Below are 14,399 nucleotides of genomic sequence, written 5' to 3' on the forward strand. Positions count from 1 at the left end.
AGATCTTGTATTCTGAGACAACTGGAAAGCCCACTTTCCTGGATCAGCCTGGTACTTTTCAGCAAGTTGCACATCCAGAAGGTGTTGATAGTGTCCAGGATGTCCCAGGTGGCGATCAGCTATTAGCCACCAGGGACCTGCCTGAAAATGGGCCTAGAAATTTTGTGTGCTGCTCCTTTAAGCCAGTACCAATGTCCCATAAGGCCAGAAGCATGTCTTTTGTATCTTGTCTCTAAAAGATCTCATATGGATGACAACATTGTCCCACTAGGAGGTGCTCATTGGTCCAGCCGAGATTTGGCACACCTGGGCCTTGAAAAGAGCAAAGCTCAGCCATGTTCTTGTTTTACTGGGAAATGGCTTCTGTTCTCAGCTATAGTCATGAGTCCTGACCCTGAGATGAATGGCTGGTTGGTCCTGTAAAAAGCTTCTTGGTATTGTCTCCTGAGTACACGGCTCATCTCCACAACCAACAGTTTCCCCAAACCTGCTTCTGTCATTCTGTGCCTTTATGGCTTGTAGCTTGCTGCTACAGAGCAATCAGTCTGAGGTGAATAGTCAGTTCTAGCCTGGAGGTCCTTCCTGGGAGCAGCTTTTGTGCCTGACATTGCAGAGCTGCTTAAATGTACTCCGAGCCAGCCCTGGTGAGCTCAGATGATTTCTGCAATGCTTTGGTCAGGAGATTGGATTGATAGCTTTATTTTGGTGTTGTAATGTAAAAAATATCATTGAAGACTTTAGCTTATTATAGTTTTAAAATATATGGCATATGTGGCTTACCAAATGATCCAACAAAGTATTCCTTATTGTCAAGAGTAAACAACAGAAGTTACTTTTCCGCAACTATTCACAGAACCCAGATGGGGAAAGAGCAAAACCAGCTGGCCTGATTTCTTTAAAATTCTTTTTGTTTAATTGCAAATATGATCAATAAGGCTTAGTGCTTATTGTTTATTAGCCATATGAAAGAGATTTCTGCTACAGTAAAGGAAGAACTTAAGTAAATTAGATACGACACTAAGCCAGCTAATCAGCTTACTAGATAAGAACTGGCTCTATAAAACTACTTTGCAGACAACTGTGGGTTATCAGTGTTGCATTTAGAAGGCTACTGCTAACAATATACTTGTAGGCTCATTTTTGCTATAGCAAAAGTAATCAATAGATGAAAGTTAAACGTTGGTCAGATGTAATATTCCTCTTTTGTTTCTCACAGGATAGCTCATAAATGCTGATCTCCCAACAGTAATGTTATTTAATAAGCACAGGACACATTTAAATGTTCACAGCTGTTTCCAAAACAGACACACAAGGAAAGAAGCCATATAGATTTTAAATTGACTGGCTATGTAAAACAAAGTAAAACAAATTCATTTTTGGCTGGAAACATGTTCTGACTTCGAATTTCATGAATTTAGACTTAACTGTGAATCTACCTATATAGCATTTTGAGATGATGTTAATATGCTCATAACAGTTGAGTTACTTGAGCAGTTTCAGTAGAGAGTAGATATTTTAAAAATAAAATAGCCTTGAGAAATAATGATCGGTTTAGTTTCAGTAGTCACTGCTAAACTCTACTTAATTCTCTTTATATTGCCAAAGAGACTAAGAATTTCACAAAGCATCTGTAAGAAATCCTACAGAACTTAAAATTTTTTATCTAGTATTTTTAAAGTGTCCAATAGAACTGAGCTTTTCCTTTAGGATTCTGTAAGACTTAAATATATATATATATATATATATATACTAAAAAATCCACGTCGTTTTCTTTGAGAATGCTGGTTCTCTCAGAAGGAACACAGTTATGGTCTGAGAAAGACCACTTTGGATAGATGAACTGGGAGGGAGGTTTGCAATTCATATTTAGTCATTTTTGCAGAACACACCTGTGACTAGACCCAGTACACCAAGTGGTTTGTATTCATGAAAAGTATCTGCATTTCAAGGGTATCTCAGAACAAGAACACACGACTCTGATATGAAGATGTTTTTTATTTTAAAAAACATTATAAAAACATTTTGAACAAAGTTCAATGACTTCATGATAAAAAGAAAATTGGTGGTGGTTGGTTTTCTTCCAAACATAGATCATGATGCAATAAACTTCGTAATATCCATTGAAATTTTAATTCAAATTTTCCTTCTTTCGTTAAGAAAGGATTCTTAATGTGGGCAAATATTCCAAAAAATGATTTTTTTTCTTTCTGTCAGAGTTCATCTTTGGTCTGTAATCAAGCAGGAACAGCCATTTTTCAGTTAATTGTAAACTCAATTTTCAACTGTCTAGTGCTGCAAATGCACTAAGAAAAAAAAGTTTCCAAGACTGATAGGTCTTAATATTGTGGTAACTGATACTATGCATTATTGCACAATAGCTGTACCAATTTAATTGAAAATGAACTGAAGACATTCAGCTCTTGCACTACATTTAATATTCTATGTACTGTACCTTTTTTCTGTGGCAAGTACATGGAAAGAGGTCATCATCAGGCTGCTGCACTCTCTCCATGCCATCTCTGATTTTTGGCTCATTTACTTGCAAACTGGAATATTCCTAATTAAAAAAAGGCGGCATTATTAGTTCATAAACTTGTTTGTTAAATTATACATCTGGTTGCAAATACTGCAACAACTCAGCTGAATAATTCTGTAAAAGTAATGTGGCTACACAGTCTCTTCCTAAACCTCCATACTGTGTCATGGAAAGGGTAAACAGATATTTAATCGTTGACAAGAACCCCTGCGGGTGCCTCACTGTAGTTTCAATATCTTGGTGCTAATGCACAGATATTTTCAGCTGTGGTTCACAGGGTGTATGTCTGATGTGGAATTCTTTGATCACTGCGGGCAACATATTCTTGCAGATTAAATCAAGATTTATGGGATCTGATTCCTTCTCTCAATCTGCCAACATAGTCTTAAGAGGTTTCATAGGAAATAACTGCATACAATGTCTATAATCCAGTCAAAGTTTTTGATTGCTGCTGTTTGCTTTGTGGCTTCAGTACTGTATTGGCCAATTTCCAGCAGCTCTGTCTCCCTGATTTTTTTCTGTGGAATTTCTATTTCAGTGGTAGTAGCAATTAAAAATGTACTAACCTGAAAAAGTTTGAAATAGTAACAAAAAATATGATCTCCCATGAGATTATTTCTTGCAAATTCCTGTCCAGATTTTGCAATATTTTTTGCCTGTGAAGAAAACAAGTCTTAAAAAATCCTGTCATAAAGTTATTTCAGGATGCTGGTATTGCTTCTGGCGTTAAATATAGTGTCGATTGTTTACAATAATTAATCATTTATTTTTACCTAATACCTACATGCCCTGAATTGAATTGTCCATAAAACAGTAACATAAATCCCCTACTGATAAAAGGAAGAGATTAAGAATTTAAGCATTCTTAATTTTAAAGGGAGGCATTAATATTTTTAATTTCTCAAAAATTCAACTTAATTTCCAAATTAAGGGCAGTATTATATATTATAAAGAAGTGTTTTTCTTATTTATACAGCTGATAACACTCATTCAGAAATCCTTATAATAGATTTTTTATTTTAAACAAATGCACTTTTTGCTCTCTTCTTTTGTCAAGAAACATTGCATTATAAATATATATTTACCTCTTCATCATGCTCTTTTGCCCACTGTAGTTTCTCTAGTAGATCACTCAGGTCACTTTTAAACGGAATATAGTGTTTCCATGGCTGCAGCTCATTATAAAAATGCTCATAGTAGATGGAGTCTTGCTTTAGCACTACACTGTTTCCTGCTAGTAGATAAGGCAATCTGTATGCTGCCACTGTGCCATCAATATTAATTTGATATTTATACTGAAAAAAATGACCATAAGTTATTAACAAATAGAAGATCTGAGTAGCTTGGTTAGGTTTTATTATTCTGAGGGCACTGGGTATTACAGACTTGCTGATATTGAGAAATGTAGGACTGGCTAGGCAAGCATCAATTTTTAAGTAGTTTTTGTTATTTAATTTGGGATTCATCACAATGCAGAGAGTACACAGAGATGCCCTCTTCATCAATTAAGTTCTCCGGAAATTCTTAAGACGCTCATCCTCTGATGTGAGGGTAGATGTGCCACTTCATCCATTGATTTTTCCCCACTATGTTAATTATGTTAGTAGTCCTGATCACTGAATCAGGAAAAAGAAATAAAAAGGAACTTGGAGTTATTAGATTACACAAGAGGGTTCTACTGAACCTTCAGATGTAAATCAAACATAATTGTCTTCAATCTAAGAGCTACACAGCAGCTAAGCCCACTGGAGGGATGTCTAGTCACGCTTGTCTTTGGTGTTGGGGTGGAAAACTGCAATCCCTGTATTATAAATAATATATACAAAGTTATTTGATAATAAGAAACACTGAGAACCTAGTTCTACAGAAAGCAATTAGTGACCTACCTTAAAAAAATCAAAAAATGAAATGTGCTTAACAATGGGGCCATAGAGGCTTTCATCATGTTTAAAAAAGAAAAAGTTTGTGAAAGCAGCATCTATGATCTTTGGATATTTTCTGCTGAGTTTTACAAGTTCAAGCCTCTCTTTTCGGCTGTCACGTCCTCTCCAAAATGCTGTGGTATTCTTGTCCTCCCATGATGGGCCAGTATTAGCTTGAACTGACATCATATCCAGACTGACTCTGGCAGAGAAAGAAGAAGTGATTTAATAAGAAAGTCTATCAGAAATTTTTTAAAAATGCTACTTAAATTTATTTCAGTGCCATTATTTGAAAGACTTTACAGCACCAACACACAAATAACAAAAGATGAAGGTCAGTCATGGGTACACTCATATATGCATTGGCACTCGTATTTTTGCAATAATAAAAATAAATAAGGAATGTCAAGTTAACAGGTTTGTGGCAAACAGCATCAGTTCAATGGTGACACTGTGTGTGGAAAGGATACCTATCTGTTGTCATGGGAAAATAAATGGCTGAAAGTGGATATGGTTGACAAACAGGTGAAGGTGGTGCAGGATAATGCAGTGACTGATAATGGTGATGAGGCAGCCATGATAGTCCAAGGCAAGGTTTGTATGTAACTGGCTTAATGCGAGGTATTTCACTTCCTTAAAAATCTTGCTTGAACTAAACAACTGAAACACACAAATTGATGGGGAGCACATTTAGGAAAAGTCTTATCGATAAAGAGAAGGAACCTGAACTGAATACAGTGAAATGATAAATAGATTCAAAATGGATAGTGAAGATATCTTAGAAACTGATTTTCTAGTGTTTCAAGACAGCAGTACAGCTGTTACCAAGGCCAGTTATTATCAGGAATCAAAGTGGGAGATGATAAGACCTAGGCTGAGAATTTTGGCTAAGTAGGGTTTTAAAAGAAACAGATTGGATTCTAGGAAAATCATGAAGAAAGAGACCTGGCCAGTTGTCAACATGTTTACAGAGTAAAAAACAAACAAAAACCCCTTGAAATGTTCACTCCAAGTGCTGTTTTCATTGACTTGACCACATTCAGATTAATTTTGATTTCTGAAATAAAAGTGAAGTATATTTTAATAGACATAATTCATATGTTATACAATGCATAAATTGATTATGCTAAGATATTAATTATATATTTCTAGCCTATCTAGAGGCTACTAATGTTTGAATAAATAAACAGTAAAACAGTTAATATACTGGTAATATAAATGTCTTTTTGGAAGACTATTCACTGTAATACTTTTATGAAAATTGTAAGTAATTTCTTACCGTCCCATAGTTTCCAAAACTGAGTCTGTTAAGTCGTATGTTGGCATGACAATGTCTTTTGACTCACTGGACCCACACCATGAGAAAATAGGGTGAAGGATCTGTGGAGGTTTCTTTTTCTCCAAAGGCCAATCACCCAAATTAACAAAAAATTCTACATCTGGCATTTTCACCTACACAGAAACAAAGTAGGCACAAATGTATTTTAGTACAAAGCAGTATTCTTCTGCTGGCGTCTGACATTTTGAGAACAACTACACTGAGAGAAAATTGAGCCAGGTCAATTATATACCCAATCCATCCATAATAGATGGTTAAAGTTCAGAAATGTTGTATTAAAAGTACCCAGACCAGACAGTAAAGCCTACAAGTTTTTTTTTCTTTTTTTTTCTTTCTTTCTTTTTTTTTTTTAAGAATCATACAAAATCATGTCTTTTTTAAGGGATATGAACGCCTCCGTTTAGAGGATAATTTCATGTTATACTTCACATAATTGGCCACATATTCTTTGTCCCAGTCTAGCATTGGGATCTAGTAAGCAATCATCTGGTTCCAGCATAAGTTGGACCATCTTGTTGATTGTATGGAAAACTGTTGTTGGGTGGTCAACTACTTTTCTGACATATCAGTGAACTGATCCGATTTGCCCTCTATCTGCATGGTGGCTACAGCCAACACAAGAGAAGTAACAGGAATGAACAGCCATGATGGAAAGACCACATTTAGTCAACGCTAGGGTTAATTATTAAGCATAGTATGGCACTGCATCCTCGCTTATTTAAAAAACATTGGTAATACTGAAACCATTATCTGAAATCACGTCTCAATGTGCAGTGGCAGCCCAAAGGCTATCAAAATATTGGCCATTGCCAGGAAACGTTGTGAGAACAGAACAGAGGGCATAATTTTGCTGCTATATACAACCTTGATGCACCTACATCTTAAGCATTGTGTGAAGTTCTGGTCTTTGCATGCAAAGTAAGAGAAGGTACAAAGAAGGGCAGCTACTTTGATGGGGATGGACCAGCTGCCTTACAAGGAGAAACTAAAAATGTGGGACACTTCAGTTTGAATAGCAGAAGGCTGAAGGGAAAATATGATTGAGTTTTACAGAATACTGAATACATGGATAATGTGACTGCAAAATGCTTATCTTTTCCTTGTTCACCCTCTTCATGACGTATTTTTTTTATATAAATCTCTACATCTCCCTCAGTTGCCTCTTTCAAAGCAAAAGAATGCTAGTCAAATTAGTCTGTTTTTATATGCAAGTCATCTGACATCTGAACACCCTTGTCACTGTATAGTTCTTTTTGAGACAGTGAAATGAGCACTGCGCACAGTATTCACAAGATAGGAATGTCACGGGTTTTATGCAATAACGTAATCTTTTCTCTTTTGTTCTTGCTTCCTTCCTTAATAATTCATAATGCAGTATTTGAATATTATGAATATCTCTTGGAATAATTCCAGGATCTCTGTCCTGAGTAATATCAGATAATTTAGAGATCATGTATGATTAGGAATATCTTGTTCATGTTTTATCATCAAATATCTTAATATCTATATGAGAAAATACCTTTTCTGAAGGAAGAACAATTCTGAATATAATATGCTAATAATTCACAAATTAAAATACACATATACATGTAAAAAATACAGTTATAAGCATAATGTTGACTCCCCGGTATATATGTGTATGAAAACTTTTTTGCTTTTAAACCCCTTTATTCTTGAAGTCAGAATGGCTGGTCATGTTCTAACATTTCAGGATTTTTCTGTGGCCCAAATACATTTTATTAAGTTTCTAATTGAATGTATCTTTCTGGACAGAAACAGGAATTAATCATTTGCCAGGTATCAAACTTGGGGTACACACTCCCAAATGCTTGAATATATTTTCTCTAACCTGATGATATATGAAAACCTTTGGCAGACAAATCCAGAAATTCTAAAGAGAGAGCCACAAAGCTATAGTTTTTGCCTTCTGTGTACACACTGACAGAAAAGGTTTTATTCTGTATCTTTGTTTCAAAGGCAGTTTGGATACACTTTCTAATCTTCAGCACTAATCTTTATTAGTACAGTGCCATCTAATGGTTATAATGGACATAAAAAAGCTACAAATCACATTTTATCTACATCAGCAGTGACAAAGCCATCCAACAGGTTAAATTTTCTTCTCCAACCCAACGGCTGTATTGTTGTTCAATCACATTATTGAACAAAAATTCCTATGCCATCTCTTGGGGATGAAGCAAATTGTGTTCTCTAGAACCATAAATAGTTTGTCTTTGGAGTTAACAAGTCTTTTTCAACATTTAAGCTATATCCCCTTGATGTGATTTAATTCCATTGTTTCTTATCTTACACAACTGCCACAGAGAACAGCTTCCTTCCATCTTCCACAGAGCAACCTTTTAGATAATCAAAGACTATCTTCATATCTCTGTCAGTTTCTGTTAGATGAAACAATCCTCATTTAAATGAATCATTCTTTGTACATCTAGTCATTCTTACCACTTCCCTCTGTAATGTCATTAATTGAACAATCTTTCTTAAAACACAGTACCCAAAGGTAGGTACCACAGTAGCACAGCTGAGGTTTTACTAATCCTGACCATAGTGGAAAGGAAAATACTTCACATTTACTTCAATGTTTGTTCTGTTAATATGTGTATTTTTTTTTGCAACAGTATGCCACTGCTGACTCATGTTAAATTTGTGATACTATAACCTTCCCACGTTCCTGCAGAAATTACCACTCATTATAATTATCTGGTTTATCCTGCCTTTATGTAGTACGCTGCCTTTTTCACTTCATTTATATCCACTTTTTCATACAATTTCTCTTGCTTGTCAAGAAAATCTTTAATTCTGACTCTGTTCTGCAAGGTGCCTGCAAGTTCTCCCAGCTTTATGTTATATGTAAATTTAATAAGCATATTCTCTATTTATCATTCAGTAAAAACACAACTAAACTATTAAATGGGGACTGGGCCTAGGACAAATCTCTGAAGAAATATTTGGTACATCTTTCACCTGTCTGGAACCATTGGCAACTATTCTTTAAGAAGGGTTTTCCAACCATGTTACACTAGTTTCTTCTAATCAAAAATTTCCTATGTTGTTCATGAGAAACTCAAGAGACTTACCCTCAAAAGCCTTTCTAAAATAAAAATATTTGACATCATACATGAAATCTATTATCTTGTTATAGATGAAAATTATATAGGTTTGGCTCGATTTGTTCATGATAAATCCACGTTGTCTGATACTGATAAGCATCAACATAATAATGTGTTTATTATTTTTTACATAGATTTTAAAGGAATTTAGTTAAACAACTCCAAACTTTGGTAGCTCCTGTCTCTTCTTTTCCCCTTTCAAAGACAAGTACTGTATCTTTTTTACAGTCAGAAACAGTTATTGTTTAACTCAGATATTTTCATATTTCTGATGCTACTCTGTGTACATAATAATCACATGTATTTATAATGTTAATGAATCTTTCAGTAATGTGAACTAGTTTCCACCTCCTGCACAATTCCTTATTGCATTTCAGGTCACTGGAAAGCTGGTTCCTTAGCCAACTTGGTCTCTCCCTATTCTTGCTTTGGAGAATTTGTCCTTGTGCCCTTAATATTGTTTATTAGAGGAACTAACAACTCCCTTTTTCCTGATAGTTGCCTTCTATCTTCTGTATTGATATTTGATTTCAGTTCCCTGGAGTCACTTTTCTTAAAGTCTGGACTTACAATTCAAATGCTCAGTGTTTGCATTGTGCCTTGAAGGTAATGCAACACCAAACTTGCAGCCATTTCTGCACCTCTTATGCTTGAGGTTTTTACAGGTGTCAGGACATCCCTACCATGATTTAGATAGTGCTGGAACTTGTCCAAATTATGAACGCCTCCATAGGCTGCCCTGCAGGCGTCACTGATGTTCAGAGCGCCCCAATCTGTGTGTGCTGAAACTTCAGCCCTTTCTTTATTCCTTCTGCCTCTATGTACAGAACGTTAGTTTTTTTTATAGATTCCCTAGAAAAGAGCCTGTGTGGTGCTTTTTGCTTATATATTGAGGGACCTTTCCCACATGCCACCTGGTGGGCTTTTGGTGCTCCCATTCAACCCTTCTTGTCATATTTTCAAAATATTGAATTTAATGGAGAATGATATAAAGTCCCTATTTTTTTACTTCATCCTATAAAATGTAATAGCAAAGACAGAATTTTCTGTTAGATCCTACAAGATGGCTAATTTACTCTATAGAAGAATCACACTCTTCAAGTCTGCCTGACTCTGCTAACCAATTAACATTTCTGATATTCCATACACTGATCACATAGCATTCCAGAACATCCCAACTTCAACCAGAAAAATCTGATCTTTGAGTTATTAATCAAAGAACAAAAACAGCTTTTTAACCAATACAGTAATAAATATACCAAAGTGTATTTATTGAGCCCATGTTTCTTTAAATTATGACATATAGAATAATTGATTGTATAGATGTACTCACTTTTCTTGTCAAAGAAAGAAGTATGGCATCCATGAAAATTCTGAAGCCAACATGTTCCCCGTATGTCTTTATATAAACCTGAAAATAATCCAAAGTTTTTACTGGACTAGCGTTTTCATTTCAGAGAATGGCTGGCATAATTTAGAGCTCTTTCAATCTCATAGTAAAGATCTAGTCAAACAGATTGTATGACTTTATCTATACATTTACGAATCAGCTGAGAAGCTTTAGAAATCTTGTCTCTCATAAAATCATAGGAAAGCAGAAGAAAAAAGACAAGCTTTACTTGCTCTTTGCAGACATTTCAGAGCTGTCTCGTGTAAACAGAAACTGGATGCCTGTTTCTGTTGTGATCTTTCGTTCTCATTTCCCTGTGAAACTCTACTCAAGGCAGTAGGGTTTTTTGTTTGTTTGTTTGTTTGTTTGTTTGTTTATGAAGAACTGTAGCTCTGATCCTCAATGGAGCTAGGTGGTATTTCCTTACCTCAGAATTATGCACAGCATAATTTACTGATGCATGTCACAATTAGATGATCATGACACTCCACAGCAGTATTACTCAGAGAATAGGAAACTGAACTAGCATTTAGGAGACCTAGTTCTGTTCCCAATTCTCATATTGGGATTGGTTGTACAATCTTGGAAAGTAATTTGTCTTCATTATGTTTCAATTGCTTCAGTTGTAACATCGACAGAATGCACTTTACAAAGTGGGACAGATATTATTGACCTCCTATTCAAAGCATTCAACTTCAAGGACAGAGAAGCAAACAGAGGCAGTTTCTTAAAGAACAGATTAACACATTCCTCCGAACTGGAAAAAGCCAAGTAGCTTAACTGATCACTTGCCACCAGATCCCCATACGGACTTCAGATCAACCCATACTGTACCTCATTATCTTTGATAGTGTAATGACACAAACTCTGTCTTTGTCCAAACCTCTGTGGAATTTCCTTTGCAATCTTATCTGGATCAACAGTGGGAAAATTTGCTAGGTCTCTTTGAATCTGTGGAATGGTCTGAGGGCAGCCCATCTCTTCCAGCCATGCACTGCTCTCTTCCTGAGGGCAGTCACAGTTTTCATGGTAAACAGGTCCTTTTAGGAACACAGTTATTAGTTTATTTTTAATAAGTCATACTACGCCATTGAGATCAGACAAAAGGGTTAGACACTGAGCATTCACTGTTTAGGGCTAATCCTTCTGCAACTCTGAACGGACACGTTCTGACTCCAGTGAAGTCATGTCTAGCTGCTTCTGACTGAACACTTTACATGTACTCAATACGCATTAGTTTCATAGCATTTGTTTCTGTTTTCTCTACTGAATAGTATATGCAGGGCACTTATAACTGTCCATAACTCCAGTGGGATTTGATAGTTCACAGCATTTCATGAGAAGCTCTATGTTAGTCCTAGAAAGCACTCACAGTTTGTGAGAAAAAGCCACAATATGAAATCTCTGTGTAGTGCTGCTTCTTACCTTTTAAAATATACGGAGACTTTGCAACATGTTTATCTCTGGTTTTAATTTCTATCTTCAGGTTTTTGTAGCTTGCATACATCCTGTATCTCACAATGAAGGAACCATCTTTCCTGTCCAATACTTGCACACCAACCCGAGTGAACTGCTCATCTGGAGCAGTTATCTTCACCTGGAATGCATTTTCACCTGGTGACGAAGTGAACCTAACCAGAAAAGAAGTGGGAGCTTAATTAAAAAGTAAACACACAACAGTTTTCTTAGAGCCTGATCCATTCCTTTTCAAGCTGACAGATTTCCAGGGACTTCACTGAGCTGCACTGGGCCTTTATTAACCACATGTCCTAATGTTCAGGTAAGGAAGGCACGATTTTTCCAAAGAGAGTTTTAATACGTTACCTTGTCATGTAAGGACACAATGTCCTGTGTTGTCAGAAGCACTAGGTTACAAGCAGTTTCCACTCAGATACTTGTGAACACACTTCCAGAATTACTTGATGTTACATGTTGAACAGTATCGGAAATACTGTCTTTTTTGGCTTATATGGAAACAGAGCACATTTAAAAATGCAGTGCAGCCCTTTATTAGTAATAGCCCAGGTGCAGAGTGATGAAAAGGTAGTAAGCATGCAGATAAATGGAACTTGGTCATTATAAAAAAAATACCAGAACAAGCTTCATTTTACCAGCTTAGCACTTCCATTATTTTACATAAACGGAACCAAAATGTTTCCAGTTTACCTAACAGTCCCTGGAGTACTTTCTAATTGACTATATTGAGCTGGTGCCTACATGTTCAGAAGAAATACTGGTATACCTAGCAATGGAAACAAGCAGGAAACCTGAGTGGGCATATAATAAATTAATCATTTATCGTTAAGGTTTTGACAAAGCAAAATAAATCATAACTTGTTGGTTGGACTAAAGTGCGTGTTTTGTTAACTTTTTAAACTGCCTTTCTCATCTCACATCAAATAAAATTTGGTATAAAAAATGGTATACAAATTAAATTTTATACTAGTCGATGGAAACAAGTTCAGAGGAGTTTGGAAAAGATTGTAATTGCTTAATAAGTAAGATAATTCCCTACTTTCATCTTGCAGATGAGAAAAATCAAACCAATTAAACAAATTAACCAATGGCAGAAACAGTCTAGCTCCACTGAAGTCACCATGGTCTTTTATTCCACAAATAAATTTGCCCTGGCATTTTGTTGAACTTTTTTTTTTTAGTCCAGTACTGCACAAGAATACACATTTCTTATTACCGCCAGGCAAACAGGCCTGCTAGAATTAATTTAAGGAGAGTGTTATGTAGTATTGACACCCATACAATGATTAAACTGGCTCTCCAAGTGATATACGGAACAAGCCATGTAAGGAGCCTTCAGCACCAGTAATTTCCCTTTCTGCAAGAAACTGTTAAGTAACTTCCTTAATAAAATGTTGAAGTAGTTAAGTGGGGATGCGAGTAGATAAGGCCAGTCCCACTGAGGATGCACAGATCTGAAAGGGAATTTAGACATGTGGGTGTGGCTGTGTGTTAAAGGGGAAAAGCAAGAAGCTTCACATGCTCCCAAAAAATCCAGCAATCATGATTTGGACCCAGACCCAGCAAATATTTAAGAATGTGCCTAACTTCAGGAAAACTGTACATTTGCACATCTTTTTTGGGAGGGAGTAAAGCCTGGAGAAGGACAACTAGAGAGCTCTGTAATTCTCAATGTAGATTATTTCACCATCTTGATGGGGAGAGGGGAGGTGGACATGAAATTATGCCCGTGGAGTAAGAAGGCGACATTTTAACCGATCTCTCAATTTTCTGCCTGTAACCAAAGTGCAAAGTCTCTGCGAAAAGAAGCTGCCATACTTACTTCTGCCCTTCAGTGTCCACGGCCTGCACATAAAAGTAGCGAGCGGGAAGGACGGCCTCGGCTCTCAGGCCGGGCCCCCATACTGCTGTGTGCTCCGGACTCAGCTGGCTCCCTCCACCCGTGGCAGCCCCCACCGCAATGACTCCCACAGCGAAGCAAAGCAGCCAAATGCTACACATTGACGGGGCTTCCTCCGACGGGGAAACGCCGCCAAGGAGCAGGAGGGAGCCCAGAGGGAGGAGGCGGCGCGGGCAAGGCCAGGCAGCGGCTGCGCCGCGACCGGGCTCTGCCCAGGACAAAGGCGCCCGCAGAGCTGCCTGCTGCCCCTCACCGCGGCACCGGACAGTCCCGCCTTCGGCGCCGCTGCATGGGGCGGGGGTGGCACACGGCGCCTGGTCGCGGGGCCGCCGCCCTCGCCCTGTGCCTGCGTGTGGCTGCCGGCTCCCCTCCTCACCGCAGCATCCCGCGGCTCCGCACGGCGTCAGCGGGAAGTGGCCGGCGCCGGGGCCGGCCGCCCGGCCCAGCCGCTTCCGAAGGAGCGCGGCGGCGGGCCGTGTCGCACTTCCCGCGCGGAGCGGCGCTGCTGGGAGATGTAGTCGGGCTCCGCCGAGGGCGGCCGTTGGCTGTTGGCGGCCGTTGGCTGTTGGCGGCCGTTGGGGAGCCGCGCGCGCTCTGCCCACAGCTTCCTCAGCTCCGGAGCTGCCCGCCGCTCGGGATGCCATGCTAACATAAATAATCACTTAACTAGTCCTAGCGGAGGCACTAAAGCTCTGGTGATACGACAGT

At 37.9% G+C, this 14,399-nt stretch overlaps 1 protein-coding gene across 2 annotated transcripts; it reads right to left on the minus strand.

The window, feature by feature from the left end:
- Window positions 1-1,977: 1,977 nt before the first annotated feature.
- POGLUT2 (protein O-glucosyltransferase 2) lies at window positions 1,978-14,144 on the minus strand. 2 transcript variants are annotated; one of them, XM_013954246.2, is made up of 10 exons: window positions 13,614-14,140; window positions 11,741-11,946; window positions 11,150-11,355; window positions 10,259-10,336; window positions 5,738-5,910; window positions 4,423-4,660; window positions 3,622-3,831; window positions 3,103-3,192; window positions 2,453-2,557; window positions 1,978-2,228 (listed from the first exon to the last, which is right to left on the minus strand). In XM_013954246.2, exons 1-10 carry the CDS (start codon window positions 13,790-13,792, stop codon window positions 2,211-2,213), a joined length of 1,503 nt encoding a protein of 500 aa, XP_013809700.1. In that variant the 5' UTR covers window positions 13,793-14,140; the 3' UTR covers window positions 1,978-2,210. The 2 variants fall into 2 exon arrangements, with proteins under 2 accessions (XP_013809700.1, XP_013809701.1); XM_013954247.2 differs by lacking the exon at window positions 3,103-3,192 and having other exon boundaries at window positions 13,614-14,144.
- Between the last annotated feature and the right edge of the window lie 255 nt (window positions 14,145-14,399).

The sequence above is a fragment of the Apteryx mantelli genome, chromosome 1 (assembly GCF_036417845.1).
Source record: "Apteryx mantelli isolate bAptMan1 chromosome 1, bAptMan1.hap1, whole genome shotgun sequence".
Classification (NCBI taxonomy): domain Eukaryota; kingdom Metazoa; phylum Chordata; class Aves; order Apterygiformes; family Apterygidae; genus Apteryx; species Apteryx mantelli.

What these genes read in the sequence shown, in the direction of transcription:
- POGLUT2 (XM_013954246.2), bottom strand. Translation starts at nt 13,792, where the DNA reads ATGTGTAGCATTTGGCTGCTTTGCTTCGCTGTGGGAGTCATTGCGGTG. An exon ending in GTCTCCGTATATTTTAAAAG is followed by an intron (nt 11,356 to 11,740) that starts GTAAGAAGCAGC and finishes TGTTCCTAAAAG; the next exon opens with GACCTGTTTACCATGAAAAC. An exon ending in ACACTATCAAAGATAATGAG is followed by an intron (nt 10,337 to 11,149) that starts GTACAGTATGGG and finishes GATTATTTTCAG; the next exon opens with GTTTATATAAAGACATACGG.